This window comes from Centropristis striata, chromosome 4 (genome assembly GCF_030273125.1).
Source record: "Centropristis striata isolate RG_2023a ecotype Rhode Island chromosome 4, C.striata_1.0, whole genome shotgun sequence".
NCBI lineage: Eukaryota > Metazoa > Chordata > Actinopteri > Perciformes > Serranidae > Centropristis > Centropristis striata.
In genome coordinates, this window is record NC_081520.1 from 39,559,740 (window position 1) to 39,585,434 (window position 25,695).

General features: G+C 37.0%; 1 protein-coding gene across 5 annotated transcripts in view; it reads left to right on the plus strand.

The window, feature by feature from the left end:
- dock10 (dedicator of cytokinesis 10) overlaps positions 1 to 16,822 on the plus strand; it is a 106,989-nt gene extending 90,167 nt beyond the window's left edge. For 4 of the 5 annotated variants that reach the window (XM_059330681.1, XM_059330680.1, XM_059330684.1 and 1 more), the window contains 16 exons: positions 197 to 334; positions 1,368 to 1,550; positions 1,640 to 1,750; positions 3,696 to 3,911; positions 4,681 to 4,738; positions 6,096 to 6,197; positions 7,974 to 8,080; positions 8,453 to 8,575; positions 8,665 to 8,778; positions 10,845 to 10,991; positions 11,835 to 12,045; positions 12,139 to 12,329; positions 12,955 to 13,055; positions 14,516 to 14,654; positions 14,818 to 14,890; positions 16,126 to 16,822. In XM_059330681.1, the coding sequence (XP_059186664.1) occupies positions 197 to 334; positions 1,368 to 1,550; positions 1,640 to 1,750; positions 3,696 to 3,911; positions 4,681 to 4,738; positions 6,096 to 6,197; positions 7,974 to 8,080; positions 8,453 to 8,575; positions 8,665 to 8,778; positions 10,845 to 10,991; positions 11,835 to 12,045; positions 12,139 to 12,329; positions 12,955 to 13,055; positions 14,516 to 14,654; positions 14,818 to 14,890; positions 16,126 to 16,184 (2,073 nt within the window). In that variant the 3' untranslated portion in view covers positions 16,185 to 16,822. The remainder of the gene's footprint in view (positions 1 to 196; positions 335 to 1,367; positions 1,551 to 1,639; positions 1,751 to 3,695; positions 3,912 to 4,680; positions 4,739 to 6,095; positions 6,198 to 7,973; positions 8,081 to 8,452; positions 8,576 to 8,664; positions 8,779 to 10,844; positions 10,992 to 11,834; positions 12,046 to 12,138; positions 12,330 to 12,954; positions 13,056 to 14,515; positions 14,655 to 14,817; positions 14,891 to 16,125) is intronic. The other variant, XM_059330683.1, reaches the window with a different exon arrangement.
- The last annotated feature ends 8,873 nt before the right edge of the window (positions 16,823 to 25,695 follow it).

Here is a 25,695-nt window from a genome sequence, read left to right on the forward strand (position 1 = left end):
ATAAATCATCATTTGTTCACATCACTTTTTGACTTTGTTTATTTAATTTTTGATTTGATTGTTGTGTTATTGTCTGCTGGCTGGGTTTAGTCAGTGGACGTAACACTTTGCTTGACACATTTCAGTTAGAAAAAACAAGTTGCCTGTTAAAACTTTAAAGGTAAAATGTGTTTTTCTACTTCTACCATCCCTACAGAAGCAGCTGCTGCTGGATGAAGGGCAGAATGCTCTGATGAAGAAGGTGCTGGACACCTACTTGCTCTTCTTTCAGATCAACCAATCAACCGCCACTCTGAGGCACATCTTCGCTGGACTCAGGCTCTTTGTACAAAAGGTGCAGCAAAGCTTCATGTAAACACAAACAGTACAGGCCAAAAGTTTAGACACACCTTCTCATTCAATGCGTTTCCTTTATTTTCATGACTATTTACATTGTAGATTCATCAAAACTATTAATGAACACATGTGGAATTATGTACGCTACTGGTCAAAAGTTTTAGAACACACCAGCTTTTCCAGAATTTAATTGAAAATTATGCAGTTTAATGTCTCAGTGTACTCAGTGCACATTTGCAATATTTAAAATTCCTTATTGAGTGTTTTGAAAGTAAAAAAAAAGATTCAAAATCACATTTTATGTTGGACTAAATGACTAAAAAAAGACACAAAATGACCAAAAAAAGACACAAAATGACAAAAAAAGACACCAAAAGACACAAAATGACTAAAAAAAGACACAAAATGACCAAAAAAAAGACACAAAATGACTTACAAAGACATGAAAAGAATTAAAAAATGGACAAAATAGCCCAAGACTCCATAGAGTTAAGTTGTTAACCCATTTCTTGTTCCCTGAAAAAGGCCTACTTCTTTTCTGAAATGTACATTATTTTCCAGTTTTGGTTAACCTTACCTTTTTTTTATTTACCTCTGGCAGTTCACCACTTACCTTTGTACCCTTTCAAGCTGTTCATTTGACTTGAACTGCTTGAATTTCAATAAAAAACTGGAAAAATTGGGGTGTTCTAAAACTTTTGACCGGTAGTGTACTTAACAAAAAAGTGTGAAATAACTGAAAACATGTCTTATATTCTAGGAAGCAAAGGGTGGTTACTTTGAGGAATCTAAAATACAAGACATGTTTTCAGTTATTTCACACTTTTTTGTTAAGTACATAATTCCACATGTGTTCATTCATAGTTTTGATGCCTTCAGTGAGAATCTACAATGTAAATAGTCATGAAAATAAAGAAAACGCATTGATTGAGAAGGTGTGTGTCCAAACTTTTGGCCTGTACTGTAAGTAAAGATTCAAATCGTTTTTTTCTCACGTGTGATTTCATCCTGGTCTTTTTCTCTCCATGCAGTTCCCTAATGCATTCTTCCAGGGTAAGGCCGACCTGTGTGGCTGTCTGTGCTACGAGATCCTCAAGTGCTGTAACCATCGTTCCAGCTCCACCCAGACGGAGGCAGCTGCCCTGCTCTATTTCTTCATGAGGAAGAACTTTGAGTTCACCAAGGGCAAGTCTATAGTGCGCTCACATCTGCAGGTCAGTGAGAGATCATTTCAGTATTGTGTGTTTTTTATGAATTGTGTTTTTAGTGTGACATTATCCTCACGCCACTCTTTCCACATCAGGTTATCAAAGCAGTGAGCCAGTTGATAGCAGATGCTGGCATCGGAGGCTCAAGGTTCCAGCAGTCTCTGGCTATAATCAATAACTTCGCCAACGGAGACGCACCGCTGAAAGTAGGTAGAAGGTTGAAAAGCTTTATTATCATTGATCATGATTTATAGAGGTATTTCTTCTACTATCTTGTTCATTATAATAATAATAATAATAATAATAATAATAATAATAATAATAATAATAATACATTCCATTTATACAGTGGTGGAATGTAACTAAGTACATTTACTCAAAAATTACCCAAAAAATAATCAAATTGACCTCAAAATGACACAAAATGATAAAGAAAGACATAAAATGACCAAAAAATTACATAAAATTAAGCAAAAAGGGACTCAAATTGACTACAAAATGACAAATAATGACCACAAAAAGACACAAAATTACCAAAAGACGTAAAATGACAAGAAAAGACACAAAATTACCTAAAAAAGACACAAAATTACCAAAAAAAAGACACAAAATTACCAATAAAGACACAAAATTACCAAAAAAGACACAAAATTACCAAAAAAAAGACACAAGATGACTAAAAAAACACAAAATTACCAAAAAGACTAAAACACATGAACACTTTAACACAGTGGAGACAGAGCTGATTTCTAAAATGATTTGGCAACCCCCAGAAATCATCTCGCGACCCCAATTGACAACAACACAAGCACCAAAATCTTTCCCAAACTGTAAGACTCAAAAATTGATAGGGGCAAAAAAAGTAGCAGGAGTTTCGTTCAGAAGTTTATTTTTGAGTTTTATTCTTGCAAAGGTCAAGAGATCAAAACTCAATGAGTTCGCCGGTTGCAACCACAGGAGACTGAAAAACAGCGTTAAAACATCAGTTTATATGTCATACAGTCTTCCTTTATCTCGTACACTGATTATGTGACCATACTACAGTGTTTCCTCTGTTGGAGTGGCGTGGGGCTATCAGGCGATGGCTGGGTGTTCGTTTTACTTGTTTTCATCTGTGGAGGACTGAAATTTCTGTTGGTGTCAGCATTTTTACCTTCCATGTCGCCTTATATGGGCACTAAGACTTCCTGTGTGTTGTTACTAATACTGGATGAGAGTTAGGTTCCTTTTTCTTAAGAATCATCGCACTTTTTATTATTATAACCTTCAAAAGCATCATTTTCCAAGTCTTTCAACACGTACTTTACTCTAAAATTACTTCTGTCGTCAGTCTGGTCATCAAAGTGATTGCTCACTGTGTCTCAGGTTACAGTTCTCATTGTGACACACTCATTTAGCTCAACACAAGTCAAGAATAATCATTACTGCTTTTTGCCTTATTAATCACATACTCTATTGCAGTAGTTCTCAACCTTTTTGAGTCGCGACCCCCAATTTAACATGCATGTTGTCCCTGACCCCCACTCACTGAACACAATCTCACACCCAAAAAAGAAAACAAAATGACCAGAAAAAGACACAAAATGACCAAAAAAAGACAAAATGACCAAAAAAGACACAAAATGACCAAAAAAGACATTAAATTACTAAAAAAGACACAAAATGACAAAAAAAAGAAGAAAAAAATAAGCCAAAAAAGACACAAATTGACCACAAAATGACCAAAAAAAAGACACATTTGACCAGAAAAGACACAAAATGACCAAAAAAAGACATTAAGTGACCAAAAAGACTAAAACACATGAACACTTTAACACAGTGGAGACAGAGCTGACTTCCAAAATGATTTGGCGACCCCCAGAAATCATCTCGCGACCCCAATTGGGGTCCCGACCCCAAGGTTGAGATGAGCTGCTCTATTGGATTAAATGCATACATTTGTTTATAATATTTTCTCACAACAAAAATTATGGATGGATTTGGTGAGAGATTCGGGGCCGATGATGATAATTTCTGATTTGCCCCTGTTGAGTTTGAGAAAGTTGGTTTGAAACCAGGATTTTATTTTAGTGATCCAGTTCGTGAGGGTAGAGCGATGACTTTGGTGGAAATGAGAAACTGAATGTCGTCTTTATGTCACTTTTTCTGCAGAACACTCCGTTCCCTGCTGAGGTGAAGGACCTAACCAAACGGATCAGGACGGTTCTGATGGCCACAGCCCAAATGAAGGAGCATGAGAAGGACCCCGAGATGCTGGTGGATCTTCAGTACAGTCTGGCTAACTCCTACGCCAGCACCCCCGAGCTCCGATGCACCTGGCTGGAGAGCATGGCCAAGGTTCACGTCCGCAACGGCGATCTCTCAGAGGTTATAAACTTTTCAGGGTGTTTTTATTTCACACAGAAACTTCACAAATGTCTTTTTTCGTTTACACGAGGACGCTCGCGGGTAAAAACGACAAAATATTTTATCGGAAGTGCCTTTTGTTTAGACGGTGACGGCGTTTTTGGGGCTTAAAGAAGCAAAAATCTGAAACCACCTTCCAAAGTGGAAAAGTTAAATCCACGTCACATCCATGCTCCAGTACAGGAAAATAAACAAACGTGGGATTATTTCCATGCGTGGGACCTTCAAGCTGCTCTGGCAGCTCTAATAAACTTACAGGAGTCTTTCCACCAAATGTACAGGATATGTACAGATAGTATTAGTGAACAGAGAAGGATCTGGAATTACCTCCATCACATTTTGGATGCAGCAATTGGTCGGAGGCGAGCCAGACGGCTGTGAACGAGACCTGGGAGATCTAGTGATGGTGGAGAACTTTGTGGAAGGAGTAGCTGATGAAAATGTGTGGCGTGAAAACTTCTGCATGCCCAAAGATGCTCTTATCACTTTAAGTGATGCCGCCTGGCTGCATACAATCGAATTTAACACACTTTTGCATCACCGTATGCAGCAGATTTCCTCCCGAAAATGCTCTTTAGTAACGAGGAATAAGAAGTGAAGACGCGACGCCACTTTTGCGTCTTCTGTTCAGACCGTCCTCGTGTGAACATAGCCAGAAACTTCACAAATGTCTTTTTTTGATTTTAGTATGAATTAAATTTGATGGGAATGTGTCTGACTTTCCCACCAGGCTGCCATGTGCTACATCCACATCTCAGCCCTGATCGCTGAATCCCTGAAGAGGAGAGGTGAGTGCACGCTGCTGCTTTGACTTCACAGCATGGATTGTGTTGACGTTTGCACAAATATTGGAAAAAACTGCTGCTAGTGTGTGCATCTTTTACAGACATGGTAGCTTCTAACCAGAAAGTCCAATCACAGCCATCATCTGTCAATCAGAAAACCTCCCTTTCTCTCTCTGCTAACATGGTCATCAAAGCTCTCTCTGTAAATTACTGAAACTTTCCGTATCAGTGCTTCATCTCATCATGGGGGTTGATGTGTGTGCCTGAAAGTGAGCACGCTGGTGGTGTGTCTTTGTGTGGTTGAGATTAATTAGGAACTCATGGGATATGAAAGCTGGATCCCCATGTTGCCAACTAAATAGATCTGTCTTTGCATCCTAAAAAAAATCCTCAATCATGACTTCTAGTAGAAGTAGAGACTGATGTCTACACATTCTGCTCTGCTGCATGTTCCTCTGTCTGTTTGTGCACGTGCATGCTTCCTCATTTAGAGCAGTAGTTCTCAACCTTTTTGAGTCGCGACCCCCAATTTAACATTATTGTTGTCAGCGACCCCCGCTCACTGAACAGAATCTCACATGAACACTTCAGATCACCCAAAAAAGAAACAAAATGACCGAAAAAAGGAAACAAAATGACCAAAAAAGACAGAAAATGAACAGAAAAGACAGAAAATGACCAAAAAAGGAAACAAAATGACCAAAAAAAGACACAAATTGACCACAAAATGATAAAAAAAGACACAAAATGACCAAAAAAAGACACAAAATGACAAAAAAACAAACACAAAATGACCAAAAAAAGACATTAAGTGACCAAAAACACATTAACACATGAACACTTGACTGTGGAGACTGTGAGAAAAAAGGAAACAAAATGACCAAAAAAGACACAAAATGAACAGAAAAGACAGAAAATGACTAAAAAAGGAAACAAAATGACCAAAAAAGACACAAATTGACCACAAAATGATAAAAAAAGACACAAAATGACCAAAAAAAGACACAAAATGACAAAAAAACAAACACAAAATGACCAAAAAAAGACAATAAGTGACCAAAAACACATTAACACATGAACACTTTAACACAGTGGAGACAGAGCTGACTTCCAAAATGATTTGGCGACCCCCAGAAATCATCTCGCGACCCCAAGGTTGAGAACAGCTGATTTAGAGCATGCGTCCGTCCGTCTTTCTGTCATCTTTTCACGTGCACTTTACGCACAGAGTCTGTGTGCTTATAGCTAGCATAGCATAGCATGCCAGCAGCTCGGCTGACTTGTGAGCCTTGCCCGTGAAAGGCAAAAGCAAGTGGACTTTGTAAAAACCTGGTCCTCCTCCTCCCCTCCTACCAAACAGGCTACTGGAGAGCTGACAAGGCCAGGATGTCCAGTGTGTCCCCTGAAGAAAGCCCTGTCTTTAACTGTAGCTCCTTACTAACTACCTCCCGAGATCAAGACAGTGAGTGTGTGCGCCTGGGGCCTGCTGGGTGGGGAGGTTCAAAGTTCAGAAAACAAGAATGGAGATATAAGGGAGTGGGTGTGTACTGACATGTTTAAACCTCTGCTAACTGGGTGGAAGGTGTTGATATTGGCAGCTGGACATGGTTTGAATTGAAGGGACATTATGTTGTCAGGTGTCAGTTCAAATCTTAACCCATCAGGTTCTCTACACTGTATTTTACTCCACAGTTAAATGTTCTGATTTCCACTGTTCTTGCCTTAATGAAAAGAGATTGTGTCAGGTTATCACTTATTACTGTCACTGTCTGACCTGCACTGTTCACTCAAGTCTCACTGGATAAGATGTTCAGTGTCACTGAGGTTTGATTTGCAGCACGCCCACACTATTAATTTAGTCTGAAGACGTGGTGTGATGAATGCTTGAATGTATACCAGTAATACAGGTGCCTCTCAATACATTAGAATATGATGGAAAAATCATAAATCACATTGTCACAATCATTTCATGGAAAGAGGTTAGAAAATATTTCATTCCAACTTTATGGGCGACCGTGTAAGTTTTATACATTTTATTAAAATGCATACAAATCCATTAAAATGTGTGGCTTTTGCACCATTTTAAGGGTAGTATACCACACCAGAAGTTGTTTTTCATATTCCTCTGGCTTTACTTTGCTTTTTTTACTTTTTACTCTTCATCAAAAATCCAGTTACATTTTGGGTTTGTAACTATAAAATTGAACACAAAGTTTGGAAATAACATTTTTGTTTCCGTTTCTTGATAAAAACACAGCAAAAAAAGTACATTTTTACGTGGTGTGTCTTTGTTTGGTGGAGATTAATTAGGAACTCATGGGAAATGAAAGCTGGATCCCCATGTTGCCAACTAAATAGATCTGTCTTTGCATCCTAAAAAAATCCTTAATCATGACTTCTAGTAGAAGTAGAGATGGAAAAGTCAATTTCACGTAGTTCAAGTCAAATAGCCCCAAACAAGTATTGAGTCATATAGATGGACATACTTTTCAGAGGCCAACATTTCTATATGAAACATACTTTTTTGTTTTTTTGTAATATTAATTTTCTTTTAGACACTGAATTTTAGGTCTTCATTAAATGTAAGCCATAATCATTATAATTAGAAGAAATTAAATCAAGTAAGACATGAAATGTTTCATTCTGTGTGTAATGGATCTATATTATGCGTTATTTCCACTTTTTGAATTGAATTACTGACATTGTACTGACTAAGTCCTAAAAGAAGTCTAGTACTGGTTGCTAATACAGATAATTTAGTTTAGACGTGCGCCCAGTGTGCTCCGAACATATAAAAAATGGAAAGTGCAATAATGTTTACAAAATATCTCGCCGATTTATTTTCCCATCATACTGCGGCAATGACTTTAACTCATAATATATATATGTAACGAAAACAACAAACCGAATTGTTCCTTATATCAAAAAAACAAAATACAAAGCACAAACTGGGCACAGTCGAAAACCCAGCTGACCCGAGGTCAGCTGAGCCACACAGCAAACACAGCTCCCCCCAGTGGCATGGAGCAAAATTACATGAAATACAAAAATGAATATGGCTCATACAGACATAAATAAACTTTCTATAATATTCTAATTTATTGAGGTGCACCTGTACATCTTGTATTCTGATACAAGAATGTTTGTGTTTCTGTCTTAATAAACTGAATTGTAGGATGCGTTTTTGATATATTTTTTTTGCTAATCTGCCTCGATGTCACTTTCTCTGAAACCCCAGCATCGTTCTCTATGGGCTGGGCAGCGTTTATGTGCATCAGCCCCAATGTCAAGGAAGAGGGCGCCATGAAGGAGGACACTGGTACACAAGACACGCCCTATACTGAGGTCAGAGTTCACCCTGCAACTTTCAGCTTCACAACCCACCTTTGCACTTTAAAGTAGCATTTTATGATCAAATATTGCAATTTTTGGAAGATCCCTATTCAGTTTAACCCATTGAGGCCTGAAACGCCTGTAAAACCTCTGGGCGATTTTAAAATAACCCCCTAAAACCTGAAGTTTTTCTGTAAATTCAACAGAAGTGTCAATGCTTCTACTAAATAATAGATTTTTCAGCCTCTGTAGCAGATAGAAATTAAATTCAAAAAGTATTTGAGAGCTAATACTACAAAACGACGTATCCGCTTTCCAGGCTTCAATGGGTTAAGGAATAATAAGTCTATTGGAGTGATAATGACTTCCTGCTGTACTGTGTAGGACACTCTGGTGGAGCAGCTGGAGCTGTGTGTGGACTACCTGTGGAAATCGGAGAGATACGAGCTCATCGCTGACATCAACAAGCCTGTGATCGCTGTCTTTGAAAAGAGAAGGGATTTTAAGGTAACTGTTAGCCTTCCACTCTTTGTGTGTGCATGTGTGTGCATATTGAGCTAAGGTTGACCTTGTTTGTTGTTGTTGTGTGTCCACAGAGGCTGTCAGAGCTCTACTATGACATCCATCGCTCCTACCTGAAGGTGACTGAGGTGGTGAACTCAGAAAAACGGCTCTTCGGTCGCTACTACCGTGTAGCTTTCTATGGACAGGTGAATGACACCGCATTACTGAACACAGCAGGATTTTGAGCCCAAAGTCTCTGTATGTGATACACTTAATAATAAATATAGATAGATAGATAGATAGATATACAGTACAGGCCAAAAGTTTGGACACACCTTCTCATTCAATGTTTTTCCTTTATTTTCATGACTATTGACATTGTAGATTCATCAAAACTATTAATGAACACATGTGGAATTATGTACTTAACAAAAAAGTGTGAAACAACTGAAAACATGTCTTATATTCTAGTAAGCAAAGGGTGGCTACTTTGAGGAATCTAAAATACAAGACATGTTTTCAGTTATTTCACACTTTTTTGTTAAGTACATAATTCCATATGTGTTCATTCATAGTTTTGATGCCTTCAGTGAGAATCTACAATGTAAATAGTCATGAAAATAAAGAAAACGCATTGAATGAGAAGGTGTGTCCAAACATTTGGCCTGTACTGTACTTTATTCATCCCAAGCTTTTAAATTAAAGTGTAAATTACAGTGTAGCAGCAGCATTACACACAGAGACAATAACAACACAATTAAATAAGAACAACCTAGGCATACTTCAAGCAATAAAATATACAAAATACAATAAAAATACAATAAAAAATAAAGTGTCTAAAGAAGGAGTATGTATTAAGGAGTAGAATTCCAGTGCAGAATAAATATGAATATGCAGTATAAAAATGTTGGTGCCGTGAAACAAATAAGGTGCAATGAACAGTATGCATAAAAAACACATGAAGTGCATAGCGACAGTATGTAATGAACAATGTATTGGTGCAGGATGACTTTATAGAGTAAGTGTGCAGGCGTTACTTTTTCTGTGATGTGTACAGTATATAATTACCTTCTACAACTCCGTCTAGTATGAAGATCAAAACAACAATGACACACAATGGTTTCTGATTGTTTTTTTCACTTTGGAACACACTGAAAGCACCTTTTCATAAACAATGTTACTTTCAATAAAATAGGTCACAGTTTCTTCTCAGGAACTTTTCTGTTTAGTTTTTGCATTGTCAATTTTGAAAGCTTTGATTGTCTCAAACCAAAGTGTAACTTTAGTGGTAAAGATCTAAAATAAAAAAGATGCCTTTAATGCTATATTTTTCTTGTAATTTAGGTGAACTAATTCTTTATAACTGATAAAAGCATATTTGTTATAACAGGTGAATTATCTTTGAATCCCTGGCTTTATCAGTGAGGAAGCTTTGTGCGCTTCAATCTTGTTTTTAAGAACCTGGATCTTTGACACCATTTCCTATTTTTTAATGAGGGGATCATATTTCTATGCAGGGATTGCGAAGTTTAAAAAAAGCTGATAATGAGAATGAAAAAAATCTTCTCACAATTTGGGAAAAAAGAGGAGAGAGATACAACATCTTGTCAGTGAGGCATGGAGAGGGAAAGATAAAAAGATTTTTTTTTTACACTGAGTCAGTGTCCTTAATTTCTCTATCTGCTCTTTTCTTCCTTTTTAAAAAATTATATTCTATATCAAGATTGCGGTAAGTTTTGTATGTCTTTGATTTTCCATTTTCCTCAGTGCTAACCACTTTTACCTCTCTTCTCCTGCTACCACTATTAACATCTGCTGCTCTCACCCTTTGAAGGGTTTGTTTCAAGCTTGCTGTGGTCCATTTTACTTCCCGTAATAATGAAGTTGTTTCTTCCCTAAACATTCAGAAGAGGTGGTGTCAAAATGCCACGATGGGCAGGAAGATAACTATTTAATAAACCTCATACACCTTTGACATTTTCCTCCAGTGCTGCTTTGAATATGACCTCTGAACTCTCCCATCCAGAACTTAACACCAACACCCTGTTAGGGCTGAGTTGTTCTAACATGTGTTATAGCCTATGTATATGACCAAGGAGCCATTAGGAGACGACATAAAGCCACACGGACATGAATACAGCAACATCTAAACATTACACTTGCATTGCACACACAGAAACACACACACATGCATGTTATAGGCCCTGCTAATAAGTGTGTGCATACGTGTGTGTGTGTGTGTGTGTGTGTGTGTGTGTGTGTGTTCTGTTAGGGTTTCTTTGAGGAGGAGGAGAGCAAAGAGTTCATCTACAAAGAGCCGAAGCTGACAGGGCTGTCAGAAATCTCCCAGAGATTACTGAAACTCTACTCGGACAAGTTTGGAGCCGATAATGTCAAAATGATCCAGGACTCCAATAAGGTACGTGACACGGTTTGCTCTGTTTAAAGGGAAAATATTCTGTAATATACACTACTCCACATTACATACAGCCAGAATGTGTAAAAAAAACATATGAAAATAATATTTCTAAGAAAAAAGTTTACGAGATTAAAGTGGCAAATCTACGAATAAAAAAGTTGTAGATTTATGAGATTTAAAGTGGTGAATCTGGGAGAAAAAAGTTGCTTTTTCCCCACTTTTTTTTCGTAAATCTGCGACTTTTTTCGCGCAGAGATGTATATTTGTGTACATTTGCCACTTTAATCTCGTAAATTTGCAACTTTTTTCAAGAAATATTACCTGAAGTTACCAAATATAGTTGTTTTTTTTGCCTGATAAAGGGTTAACCGTATCCAATCAGCGTCGACTAGTTATCAGCGGCTCAGAAAGTACCTACCTGAGGCAGGTTGTTTTTGAGCTGCTACCTTAGCTGCTAACCTGTGAAGTTGGGTGAATCCTCTCTCCAAAGCCACACCCAGCGGCTCACTAGAGTGAAAAGTACTTAATGGAAACACGCTAATGACAGCTGTGGAAACCCAACACTGACCAAACAGAGCAGACTTTGGCGGAGGGTGGATAGAGATGCAGAAGACACGAGCAATATGAGAAAAGCGTTTTTTGAACATTGAAACACATAAGCATGTTCTTCTAGAAAACCAAAATGCAAGTGTGAACCTGAAATTAGCAAAATATTTCTCATTTAGGTGACATTTAAGACATTAAAACCGCCTCACTGTTATTATTGCCATGTATTGGTGAGTTTGTGGACATATAACTTCATAAAATATTCACTTTTGTGTGCTTAACATTCTTTAAAAACAGGTAAATCCTAAAGACCTGGACCCCAAGTTTGCCTACATTCAGGTGACGTACGTGGTGCCGTACTTTGACGAGAAAGAGCAACAGGACAAAAGGACAGATTTTGAGCGACATCACAACATCAACCGTTTTGTGTTTGAGACGCCGTTCACTCTGTCTGGGAAGAAACATGGAGACGTGGAGGAGCAGTGCAAGAGACGGACCATATTGACCAGTACATATTTGTTTGTTTTAAAAAATAAAACATCTTATAGGAAACTTATGGAGAGCTTGTCTGACCAGTGGGCTTTTATTTCTCCTTCTTCAGCGAGTTCCAGCTTCCCCTACCTGAAGAAGCGTATCCAGGTGGTGGAGCAGCAGAGTACAGAAATGAACCCGATTGAGGTCGCCATCGATGAGATGTCCCGTAAAGTCTCCGAGCTCAACCAGCTCTGCAACATGGAGGAGGTGGACATGATCCGGCTGCAGCTGAAGCTGCAGGGCAGCGTCAGTGTGAAGGTGGGAACTCTTCAAAAATTTGGATTTTTGGGTGAATTTTGGTGCTTTGTTTTATCTCACCTGTAACTACACCGGTCCCACGAAATGAATGGCCACGATTCTTAAAGACGTCTCGAAGCTTTATTTTCTCTCTCTCTCTCTCTGTACTTCAGCCGACACCGTGAAAACTACAATAAATACAGACATACTAATTTGAAAACATATGCAACTCCCACTCACTGTTAATTATCATTGTAACATATAAACAGAAAGTTACCGTGTCCGCCACTTGGACCACATGTAGAATTATTGTTTTGCCGTTGCTTGCTCTCCTCTGCAGCCTTTTCTGCTGCTCTGACCCATAATGCAACTGAACCATAACAAACCTGACCCGGCCTCACATCTCGACCTCACATTTCCCACAATGCCCTAAAATCAGACCCTTACATTTCACATTAAAAGTCCCTCAAAAAGAAATACATTTAACCAAACTTTTTATGACATATTAATAAACCATCTTAATTATTGTAGTTTTAATCACCTTTTTATAACCAGGAACCTGAATGACCATGAATATGTATAAACAAAACAAGCACATATAAACTGTTTCAGAGACAGTTACATCACCTGATCTTTCCTTCTTTAGGTGAATGCGGGGCCCATGGCCTACGCCAGGGCGTTTTTAGAAGAGAAGAATGCCAAGAAATACCCGGACAACCAAGTCAAACTGCTCAAGGAGATCTTCAGGTATGAATAAATGCATAATTCAGTGCAGTGTTGTGGATTTTGTAGCATTACACAGTAGGTATGTATTTTGCACGCAGGTTAGAACTATGGGTAACGCTTTATAATAAGGTCCTTAATAACCATTAATTAACAAGTAATACGGCATTGTTCTCGCTTTAGATCCGGTAGTTGCAAAAAGCATAGTTAACTTATAGTTAACTTATAATAGATGAGCAATAAAGCATATTTTAATATCAATAAGCAAACAAAATAAGATTAATAAAGGCATGGCAAAGACATAATGGGTGGGTCATGGGTGTTTGTAATGCCATTATTAACACTTATATAAGCTTATAAACACACAATAATGTTAATAAGCATCTTGTAAGGACTTACAAGGGCCTTATTACTTGTTAATTAATGGTTATTACAAGGACCTTAATATAAAACGTTACCGAACTATGTTATTCTATACTCTTAATGTCTATGAACAATATTAAAAATATTTAACACCTTATAATAAAGAGTTTTTCTCAGTCAAGCAGTCATTTTTCAGAATATTCTGGTAACACATGAATGCTCAGTTTCATAATGTTAAAAATTGTGAAAAATTCTTTGTGTATCTACTCTACGCTACTATTTGAATCTGCTCCAAATTTAATTAATTACGAGAAAAAAAGTGGGAAAAAAGCAACTTTTTTCTCCCAGGTTCACCACTTTAACCCTTAATAGGACACTCATTGAAATACTTGCAAATTCCAAATTTCAACCCTAGAGAATATTGGAGGATATTACATACAGCCAGAATGTGTAAAAAAAAAACATACAAAAATAATATTTTGAGAAAAAAGTTTACGAGATTAAAGTGGCAAATCTACGAGAAAAAAATTCACAGATTTATGAGATTTAAAGTGGTGAATCTGGGAGAAAAAAAATGCTTTTTTCACACTTTTTTCTTGTAAATCTGCGACTTATTTGCGCAGATTTGCCACTTTAAATCTCTTAAATCTGCAACTTTTTTTCTTGTAGATTTGCCACTTTAAATCTATTTGTTAAGGTCTGTGGTCATAAATGCCTGCTTTTTAAATCAAATAATCAGACAGAAAGAAGCATGTTTGAAGCCTGTTTTTCCCATTTATGGCAGCTTTATGTACTATTTTTGAAGCAAGAATGTCTTATTTTCACTCAAACTTTGTCTGGTGTTACTATTTTGCCACTTTAAATCTAGTAAATTTGCAACTTTTTTCTCAAAATATTACCTGAAGTTACCAAATATAGTTCTTTGCCTGATAAAGGGTTAATCCATGTCAGCAGAGAGAGGACACACACACAGTAAGTGAGTTACGCAGGCCCAGATAGTGACCTAGTCAATCAGATAGTGATCCCCATGCACAGAGAAGGAAAACAGAGACAGAATAACAGATTATTTCTAACAATTGGCATGATAAATAAACGGTAAAACTTTTGTTTGCCTCCTGCAGGCAGTTTGCAGAAGCCTGCGGTCAGGCTTTGGATGTGAACGAGCGTCTGATTAAGGAGGACCAGCTGGAGTACCAGGAGGAGATGAGAGCTCACTACCGGGACATGCTGACTGAGCTGTCTGGCATCATGAATGAGCAGGTCTCACTATGCACTGACCGATGACCAGACTTATGTTATGACCACAATGTTTTTTTCTGACTCATCTCGTGCATTATTTTCTGAGGCATTTTCATGTGTATCAGCTTCTGTTTTTACTTCATATTTTTCTCCACTTCTTTTCCAAATGTTCCTCTCATTTCAGCTTCACAAAAGTGTTCTTGCTGCCAGTACCTCCTCTCTCTCTAACAGCTCTCTGTCCACTCTTTCTAAGACCGGTATGTCATGTCATCAAATTCCTTCATAAAAGACATCTTGTTACTTTGCTTACCGCACTTTATCTTTCCTCCATATCTCAGCCAGTCTATGCAAGAGCCATTTCCAGTCTTGACACTTAGAGGGACAGTTCTCTCCCATATAGAAATAATTCTTACCTGTAGTGCTATTTATCAATCTAGATTTTTTGCTGAGTGTTGACCACAGACATGTTTTCCCTTCTCTTGAATATAATGTCTTAACGCGCCAAATCAAACATACGAAAAACTTTTTCTAGAGATCAAGATAATCTACAGACCTTGTTGTGAGCAGTTTCATGTAGGAACTATTTTCTTTTCGCTTGAAATGCAAACGTCATATTTGAATTTTAAAGTAGAAAACATAACTTGCATTTCTTGCAAACACTTTTTCCACAGTGTTTACATTTGACTTCTTTTTGTTCAGTGTCGTCTTCACTAAAGCTAAAATGTGTCCAAATGGCGGAATTGGCATTTTTCTTGGGTACAAGCCGCTCGTGTTGTTCAGTTGGTTCTGTGTTTGAGTTTTCCTCCATGTTGCTTCCATATCACTGATTGGACAATTATCTAAATAGTCGTCATGGGCAAGATTACATCGGTTAGGGGCTCTAAATGTCATTTTCAATTTGATTTTTGATTAATCGCCCTGCCATACCCGCTCATCGGCTCAGGTGAGCTAGCAGTTATATACAGGGTATCCATGGGGCCTTAAAAAGTGTTAAAACATCTAAAATCCAATCATTTGAATTTGAGGCCTTGAAACATCTAAAATGTCTCAAATCCGATTTTGAAAGGTCTTAAAAATGTTACTTTTAATTAAAACAAATGCACAAACTTCAGTCTCGCTTTTAAATGTTTCGATTTTTGAGGACAATACAAAACGGAACTAAGCACCCTTTCCTTCATGTCTTTTGTACTTTTTTTGCCAGTATGGATGTGAAATGGGTCTTAAATTGTATTCATTATGGTCTTAAAAAAGTCTTAAAAAGGCATAAATTTGACATGTTGAAACCTGCAGACACCCTGTACATATTGGAGACATCAGACATCTCTATGGTTAATATCTCCACACATCACCAAAACTGTCTAAACTGATAAATAGCACTACAGTTAGGACGAAATGTGTGTTTTTCATGATGGGGTGATCTGTCCCTTTAACTTCCTTTTGCATTTTCTTGTTCAAGCTTTCACGCAGGCTTTTTATTCTTGCTCCTGTGCAGATTCCTCACACAAGACAGCCAGGAACGGAGCGGCACTGCGGCTACTGAATGGCCAATAGACTCTCGAGAAAAACCCTTTGTGCCAGAGAGGACGTTTTTTTTTTTTTTTTTTCCCCAGTAAATGTCTTTGGAGTGCCGGTTTGAGCCTCAAAAGTGCTTGTTTCTGACTGTAATTGATCCTTGCTGCAAGGAGCAGCGGGAACTAGTGGAACTGTGACTGACGGCGAGTGTAGAGAAAACAAGGGAAGACGTGTGTAGACTGTGGTCGTGATAGTCTGTAGTCCTGTCGTTGAACGTTGACTATCTGCAGTAGAGGCCAGGCTGCTGGACTGTTAGCTACTGTTTGTTTTTGATTTTAGAGACTCGACCCATGTGTGGTATGGATTCCCCCTGCCCTGCCAACTGATTCATCAGCTTACACACTGACAGACACGCTCACAAACAAACAAATACACACAGTGCATATGTTCACACACACAACCAGACAACATGCGCCTTCTCTCCACAACCCAGTCCCTTTAGAACAGTGACCTTACTGAGCTCGAGGTGCGTTCAGCTGTACATGTAACATATAGCTCTCTGGTGCATTTTGATGACAGTTTTTACATTTTTTTCTGTGGAAAATCATTGTACTTCAATCTCAAAAAGGTCCCGTACGATGACTAATGTGAAAAAAAAAATTGGGTTACAGGTTTTTTAACTAACGAAGCATCATAAGAGTTGAACGCACCTCCAGTTCCTGTTTGAATGTAGAGCAGCTCCACATTGCTACTTTGTATCCTTGCTAACGTTCTGGAAATATCAGCTTGCCGATTTTCAAATGGAAACAAAAAAAACAAACGTTTTGTAACATTTTTATGAGTGAAATTGCATTGTTACTGTTATTATTTCCTGTACTGTTTTGAATTGTAAATAAGAAATATTAATATTTAAAACGTTTGAAATGTTTCTTTTTATAAAATATACAATATATAAATATTTGTTTAGCTGAATTTTAAAAAAAGGAACAAAAACTAAAGTTTTATGTATAACATTGAAATAAAATTTTGTTAATGTCCAAAATTCATGATTATACTTATGTCACTTTCCACCTCATCCACTGTCCTGATGTAGTGTTGCTGCAATCATTTGTCTTCTTTTCTTTCATGGGACATTGTCACCTTTCCTCTCACTATAGCTCATGTTGCTCAGTGTGTTAATCGCCTTAATTCATGTTTAACCCTCCTGTTTTGTTAGTTTTTTATGGAACAGCAATAACCCGGATCAGGTTTAATTATCTAAAACTGTCAGAAACTAAAAAACCAAATAAACATTGTTTATATTTATATTTAATTATTAACTCCATTACTTACCATTTCAATCAATATTTAGTGCAGTGGTGTTCTTTACCTCTCACAGATCATGGTTCAATGAGGATAATTCTCTATTTTTTCATTAAAAATGCATGTTAAAACTTTTTTCATGTACATTGGAAAGACCTACATATAAAATACAATGTTTTTTTGTCTATATTTATTTATATTATTTATTTTATTTTACATTTTTTATTTTTTTTATGAAAAAAATACTTAGACTACTTACTCTAAATACTTAGATTTTTAAACTTTGAAATGGGTCAATTTGACCCACAACATGAGATTAGGGTTAAATGGAGTAAATTAGTTTTCTTCTTCTTTTTTTTGAAGCCAAGTTTAAAAGACAAAAGGCTCTGCTGCATCCAGATAAAAAAAATTGACTAAAAGAAACAACCTTTCATGTCTTCTCCCTCCATCATCAATGTCACATGGCCACAGTTACAATGTTTACGCCTAGAAATTTAGATTAGATTAGATTAGATTTAACTTTATTGTCATTGCACATGTCACAAGTACAAAGCGAATGAAATGCAGATAGCATCTAACCAGAAGTGCATTAAGCAGTAATTGCGAATCATATTGCAATATATACAGGAATGAATTGTATAAAAATGCAGTATATATAGGTATAGATTATATAATAAATAAATAAAAATAAATAAATGCAGATCGAACTGTACATTAGTGCAAGTAGATATACATACATACATATACACACATATATACACATATATACACACACATATATATAAATACTGTATATACATTGTGGTGCAAATGGAGGATACATTATGTTCATCAACATTATGTGCGCTGTATATGAACAAGGTGAAAGTGCCGTTTATTGTGCAGTGACGTTTACTGTATTTGAGGCATATTTCATTGTTCAATGAGTGCATGCATATTTTAAAGTTATGGACTAAATCTAAAATATGTTTTCTTTGTTCATCAGTGTACTGTGAGCTACTCTGAAAGGCAGAAACACTGCTACAGTACAGTGATCCTGCCTGATATAAATGGACAGACTCCAAAAGCAACAATCTTTTGTTTTGGATCATTGATTTCTTATTCAAAGTCAGAGGGCTCGGTCGACAAATGAATCTAAAGCTGAGCAGTTTGTTTTGATGTGAAGCAGCCTGGAGGCTCTCATCACCACCACCGCTGCTGTCTGTCTGTCTGTCTGTCTGTCTGTCTGTCTGTCTGTCTGTTGTTCTGCTCTCTGTCTCTGCTGCGTTCAGCCTGGAGCTCTGCTTTCCTTTGTGCTTCCCATCTTCATTGTCGACTCCATATTCCACTACAACCATAATCGATTCGCCAAACAGACTGTTTTATCAGTGTGTGGGCAAGTTTTGAAATCCATGCATCTGGAGATAAGTATTAGTAAAGAAACTGGTAGAGGATTTTGGACTTCTGGTGCTCTCAAAAGACCCAAATCTTTTAGGTTTTTAAAAATACTTTGTGTCATTTATCACACATCAATGGGGCAAAAGCTTGATTACTGGGAAATATCGCCATCTATAGGTCTGCCCAAACATTGTCATGAGGGGATTGGGTAACATTTTACAATAACCAACTAAGTGATGTTTATAAGTGGTTTATAGATTTATTATTAATCATTTACAAAGTGCTATACATATTTAATCGTTAAATGTTTTCAACCAATTTCTTAAAGCTATTAAAGCTACATGAATCATTTCAAAATCAGTAACATACATAATATGGTGTTAAAAATGTTATAATGAGTGCAACTAAAACTATTAATAAACTATTAATTTTAATTAAATTGTTTGTTAATGGTAAAGTAACTATAGACGTATATTAATAAACCATCTATTTGCCATTTGTAAATGATTTAGTTAGTTAAAGATTAATACAGTACGTATTTACCATTCTGAATGGGCTATATACAGTTTATAAATGATGATTAAACATTAATAAACTATCTGTTTACCATTTATAAATGATGGTTATTGTAAAGTGTAACCGGGGATTGTTCTACACTACTACTATTACAACAACAAATAGCCCTGTGATACTAATCCCTAAAGACATCTAATATATTTGAATAAATGTTCTTCTGTTGGCCTAATATTCAATTCAATCCAAAATTTGCAATTAGAGCAGCCCAGATTATTGTGGGAAGATTACTAATGCTGTTTACACCAAATTCCTTCCCTTTCAATATTATGTGACTCAAAAATAATAACACCAGACAAATTTTGAGTGAAAATAAGTCATTCTTGCTTCAAAAATAGTACATAAAGCTGCCAGAAATGGGAAAAACAGGCTTCAAACATGCTTCTTTCTGTCTGATTATTTGATTTAAAAAGCAGGCATTTATGACCACAGACCTTAAGAAATGTAAACAAACTTTAACCCTTTATCAGGCAAAGAACTATATTTGGTAACTTCAGGTAATATTTCGAGAAAAAAGTTGCAAATTTACTAGATTAAAGTGGCAAATCTACAAGAAAAAAAGTCGCAGATTTAAGAGATTTAAAGTGGCAAATCTGAACGAAAAAAATCTCAGATTTACGAAAAAAAGTGGGAAAAAAACAACATTTTTCTCCCAGAATCACCAATTTAAATCTCATAAATCTGCACATTTTTTTCTCATAGATTTGCTACTTTAATCTAGTAAACTTTTTTCTCAAAATATTATTTTCGTATGTTTTTTTTTATACATTCTGACAGTATGTAATATCCTCCAATATTCTCTAGGGTTGAAATTTGCAATTTGCAAGTATTTCAATGAGTGTCCTATTGAGGGTTAAAGTGGTGAATCTGGGAGCAAAAAAGTTAACTTAAATCTCTTAAATCTGCTACTTTTTTTCTTGTAGATTTGCCGCTTTAATCTAGTAAATTTGCAATTTCTTTCTCGAAATATTACCTGAAGTTACCAAATATAGTTATTTGCCTGATAAAGGGTTAAGTATAAAACTTGTGGCTGAAGTTTCATTGAAAGTGAAATGACTGACAGAGCAGTTTTCCATGGGATCTGGTGTCAGTTTTTTCCAATAGTTGGGTATAATTACTGACCATGCAGAGAGCGAGCAGCAGAGTGGTTGTTTATTTATTGATGCTAAGCTTGGGGTTGGGGCACGGGGCATAAAAAGAGGTTAAGTGGCTCTGAAACATACAGCTTGTGGTAAAAAGACAGCACGCGGTCCTCTGTCTCACTTGTCTGTCTCACTTGTTTGTTTTTTTCTAAGTCGGCTGACACATTTATACCTGTGTCTCTGTGGTCACACACCTGAGGTGCAGCAGATTGAGTTTCACTGACCTCTTACCTCTTCTCCACAAACTCCCTTTCCTTCCAGCTGATCACTGTTTCTCCCCTCCTCTCGCCTCCCTCCCTCCCTCTCTGTAGCCTATTTTGTGAACCAGAAAGAGGGGGCTGATTGGGTTTCTCTCCTCTCTACAGACCGGCCTGTCTCCCTCCCCGTGGCCTAGACTCTGGCGGGGTCAGGTTGCTCTGAGCCAGCAGCATTCAGTCCAGTTCACGGACGACAAAATGCCTCAAACCTGCTACCTGGTGGCCAACATCTCCTGACAATAATTATTATTATTATACCTATTTTTGTGCTGGAGTCAGCTAAGCTACAGCCAGGAGCGCTCACAGACTGTCTGGTCTATTTGCAGAGGTGGAAAAAGTATTCAGATCCCTTACTTAAGTAAAAGTCCTGAATTCAAAACTTACTGAAGTGAAAGTACAAAAGTATCACCATCAAAATGTACTTAAAGCATCAAAACTAAAAGTACTTGTTCTACAGAATGGACTCACTCAGATTGTTAGATATATTATAAATGTATTCTTTTTTGATGCATTTATGTAAGCAGTGTTTTAACTGTTGGGGGAGGGCTGATTTTAACTACTCAATATACTCTTATGTGGTTTAATTTATAAAAATGTATCATCACTTTCAATTGAACTTGTTTTTAAAAAAAAAATCTTCACCTGAAAAGTAGTTAAGGTAGCAGCTAAATGTAGTGGAGTAAAAAGTACAATATCTTCCTTTAAATGTAGTGGAGTAGAAGTATAAAGTTACATAAAATGAAAATACTTGAGTAAAGTACAAGTACCTCACAATTGTACTTAAGTACACTACTTGAGCAAATGTACTTAGTTACATTCCACCACTGTCTATTTGTAATGGGTTTGTGGCCACAAGAGCTCGGTTGCAGCACCTGTCTTGGCTCTGGAGGCCCCATTTAGTGTAATTATCTGTAATTTTGTCCTTTCAACGCAAGCACCTGTTTTGTCTTTCCAAGACTGCCGGTCATCATCGGGTTGACCCCCTGACCTCTGCCATATTTGTTTAACCCTTTGATGCACAACATGGGTAAAAAAGGACCCGCATTTATTTCCCATAATATTTAATGCTTGTGTAATGTGTGTTTCTGTGCTATCTGTTTTGATATCAACTTATTTTATGATTGAATATTCTAAGTATTCTTTAGATATCTTGTTTTTGATAAAAACAGATCATTATTTTCATTTTGCTTCTAATCATTTCTGAAGAAAAAAAGTTTTTGTATTATTACATAGCTAACTACTTGGCTAAGTAGCTTGCTAATGGATATGGCTCATTTTTCACCCATGTTGTGTATTAGAAGAGTCGTGACAGAAAAAGGGATTCTATTCAAAATAAATAAAGGAAAACATAAAAATTAGGATGTATGATGATCAAAAACAAACTAATTGAGGAAAACCTGGAATACTGAATGATGAATTATTGCAAAGATATAGAACATAAAAACTCTGTCGGGTCACTTTAGACCATGTTGTGCATCAAAGGGTTAAATTGCTTAAATTAGAGGCCAACCAACCCCACGTGTGTCTCCATCCTTGTTTTCTGGGTGAAATTTCCCCAAAAAAGCATCATGCAATTACGCAAAAAAGGACATAAAACCTATCTATACTTGTATTATTGATCAGTTCAATCTTTTTAAATGCTCTGATTTATCAAAAGGATCTTCTAGGTCACAATCAGGGCAGAAGAAAATACTGATACTTTCTCAGTTTCCTTCCTAGATTTATCTTTGCTGACAGGTGTGATTAATATTTTAGAGGGAGGATATTGTAATCCCATCAGAGACATGGGCATTACAAGAGGAGAAGTGAGGTGCCCAAAGAAAATCTGATCTAAGCCAACCTTCTCTTAGGGCCAAAGAACATGATGCTCCACCAAAACACATCAGTTAAAGTTGACATATACTAACTATTTAAGAGATCCTGCAGGTTTAGTCGGTCTCCCGCCACTCAAGCTCCAGTGCAGTGCACATTTCATTTCCGACCCCTGCTTAGTTTTCCTGAAACTGGACGCCGGGGCTGATTAATAAAACATCCATTGTGTGCTGCTGGCTGATCACCGGAGCCCTTTCAGCTGTATAAGTGGTGAAAGGCGACATAATCTCCCCCAGAACAAGATCTGGACTGAGATTGAGGCACATACAACAGAGACAGGCACACAGCGGGAGGACCACCGTTGGGAAGCAGCATGTTAAAACCCCAGCAGCACGGAGAGCTCCTCCTGCACGACTCCCCGCCGGTGTTTGGGAAGCCTTGGTACTGGCAGCGCAGCAGCAGCGCCATGGAGAGCAGCCGCAGCCTGGCGCAGGTCATCATGGAGATGCGCGATGAGATCAAGAAGCTGGAGGCGGAGAACCGAGAGCTGCGGGGGGACTACGGCCAGCGGTCATTCGGGGGTCTGCCAGGCGGAGCCGGACCGGTGATTTCAGCGGCAGAGCAGCTGGAAAACCCGTACGTCAACCTGAGGCGAAATGCGTCTGCGCCAGTCCTGGAGCGACAATACAAAGGTAAAAAAAAAAAAAAAAACCAAGAATGATCTACACTGCAAAAAGGTCAACTTGTATTTTTTGGCCTAAAACAGTGATTTAATTTGGTAAAACTTGGAAATATAAATTACTGACATTTAATATAATCAGTAGCGGTTCTAGACCAGTTTTACTGTGGGGGCCAAGCAGGGGCCGGTGTTTAATCAGAGGGGCACATTAAAAAACAGCAGAGATTATATTTAAGCATTCAAACCCTTTATTTTAGCTTATTTAAAAATCTCATTTAAGTATATTTGGAAGATACAAATAGGCTACATTGATTGAAACAATGAGACTTACCAACAATAATAACTATTTTTGTCCGACAATGACATTTCTCATTTTTGTGCACAATTACTTTTTTTTATTTTGAAAGTGAAATACAGTGAGAATTATATTATATATATATATACAAGCTTTTATTGCACAATTAAACTATTATACAATGTACACATTCTGGGTTCCTTTTGTGTACAATGAGATATTCTTTGAACAAAAAATAGGTAAAAATTGTTCCGTCGTTCATCGTTATAAATTGATCATTTTATTATTAATTTGACACAGGGGCCACAGCAGGGACCAAGGGCTTCTGTACAGGGGCAGTGGCCCCTGTAGGCCCCTGTGTAGAACCGCCACTGCATATAATAAAAATATAATAATAATGTAAGTTAGCACAACAAAGGAAGCCAGTTGTATGCTCAAAAACAAGTTGGTGAGTTGTTGTTACTTATATCTTTAAGTTGGGGTTCACAACAAGGGACAATAGTTCTGATAACTCTTATTTCTTTGTTGTGAAATTCGGTCGTTAGCTAAAGCTAGTGGCTAACTGATGCTAGCGGCTAACTGATGCTAGCGGCGCTGCTTGTTACAGCAACAAGAGTAGCCATTAGCGTATCAATGCTAACTCAAAATTGTGGTCGCAACATTAGCTGAGATTCATATCGGCGTTACAATCGTGCCAGAGAAATTCAGAGTTGAGCAAACTCAAAAACAAAACTTAAAATATTTAGTTTAATTGTCCAACTTAAAATTTTATCTAAGTTTGTTGCCTTGAAATTTTGAGTTCACCCAACTTTTCTTTTTTTGCAGTGTAGTAGAGTTTTGCAAGGCTATATTTTCATGAAGATCAATGATTAAGACAATGATGATGATTAAAACTAAGATGAGGCACCTTAAAGAAAGCCAGGGTAAAAAAAAAAAAGTTAAACTAGGGATTATTATTATTATAACAGCATAGACATCAAAGAGTCTATGCCATATTCCTATAGCACACCAGAAAGTGAACTGAAAAGTCAAATGCTTGTAAATGAATAAATAAAAGGTAAACAAAAAACCCAAAACAATTACATTATAATATTTTTTTATATACAACAGCATTTTTTTAAATGAAAGAATAATATAATAAGGAGAAAAAGTACTTTAAATTAGCACTCCAACAATTCTGCATTACGTTTTAATTAAGTTAAGGCCTCACATGAGACAGATTAGAAATAATGTCAAAATCCAATCTGGATCCTACAATTCCCATAATGCAACTCAGTAGCCTCCTATTAAAACATACACTTTCCACATACACACTTTCCATTCACAGCAGCATAAATGTGAGAAAATACAAGAATAACCATTTGGTTATTTTAAGACATGAAAAATGTATTACTTTTTACAATAATTACTTTAATTTTGATTGCATTTTTTTCGGCTCTGGAGAGATATCTTAGTTCTTGTAAATATATCACTTGTAACTTTTTGTTGATATGCAGCTTTTCAATTGAATAGATGGACAATCACAAACCATTGCTGTTAGATTTTTGCCTGATTATGTATGTCTTCTTCGTTGTTGTTTTAAGTAGCAAATGCCATAATGTCTAATAGTTATCTAATGATAGATAGATAGATAGATAGATAGATAGATAGATAGATAGATAGATAGATAGATAGATAGATAGATAGAATTACATTTTTAAATTGGTGTAGAATGATGATGTGAAATTATATTAAGTCTTTAGAACATTTCCTTAGTGTTTTCTTTCCACACAGTGAAAATGAACCATTCCAATCCACCATGTTCATTTTATTTCACAGAGAACACCGTGATGACTGTCCGAAGGTACTCTATAAGCTCCAACCTGTCTGGTGTGACCATGACGGAGGGAAGAGCTGACCGGCCACAGCCCAGTGACTCTGGATGGGGACGACTACAGGAAGAGATCCACCATGATGATGGCGTTTTTGGTAGCTCAGCCAGAGAAGTGGGAAAAGTTACCAACAGGCACTCGCTGCAGGAATATGTCCACAAAAACAGGTAGAGACGGACGTGTCATGTATTTGAAGCAAAGTTGTCTCCATCCATACGCTTTTTCCTTATAGTTGCAGCTTT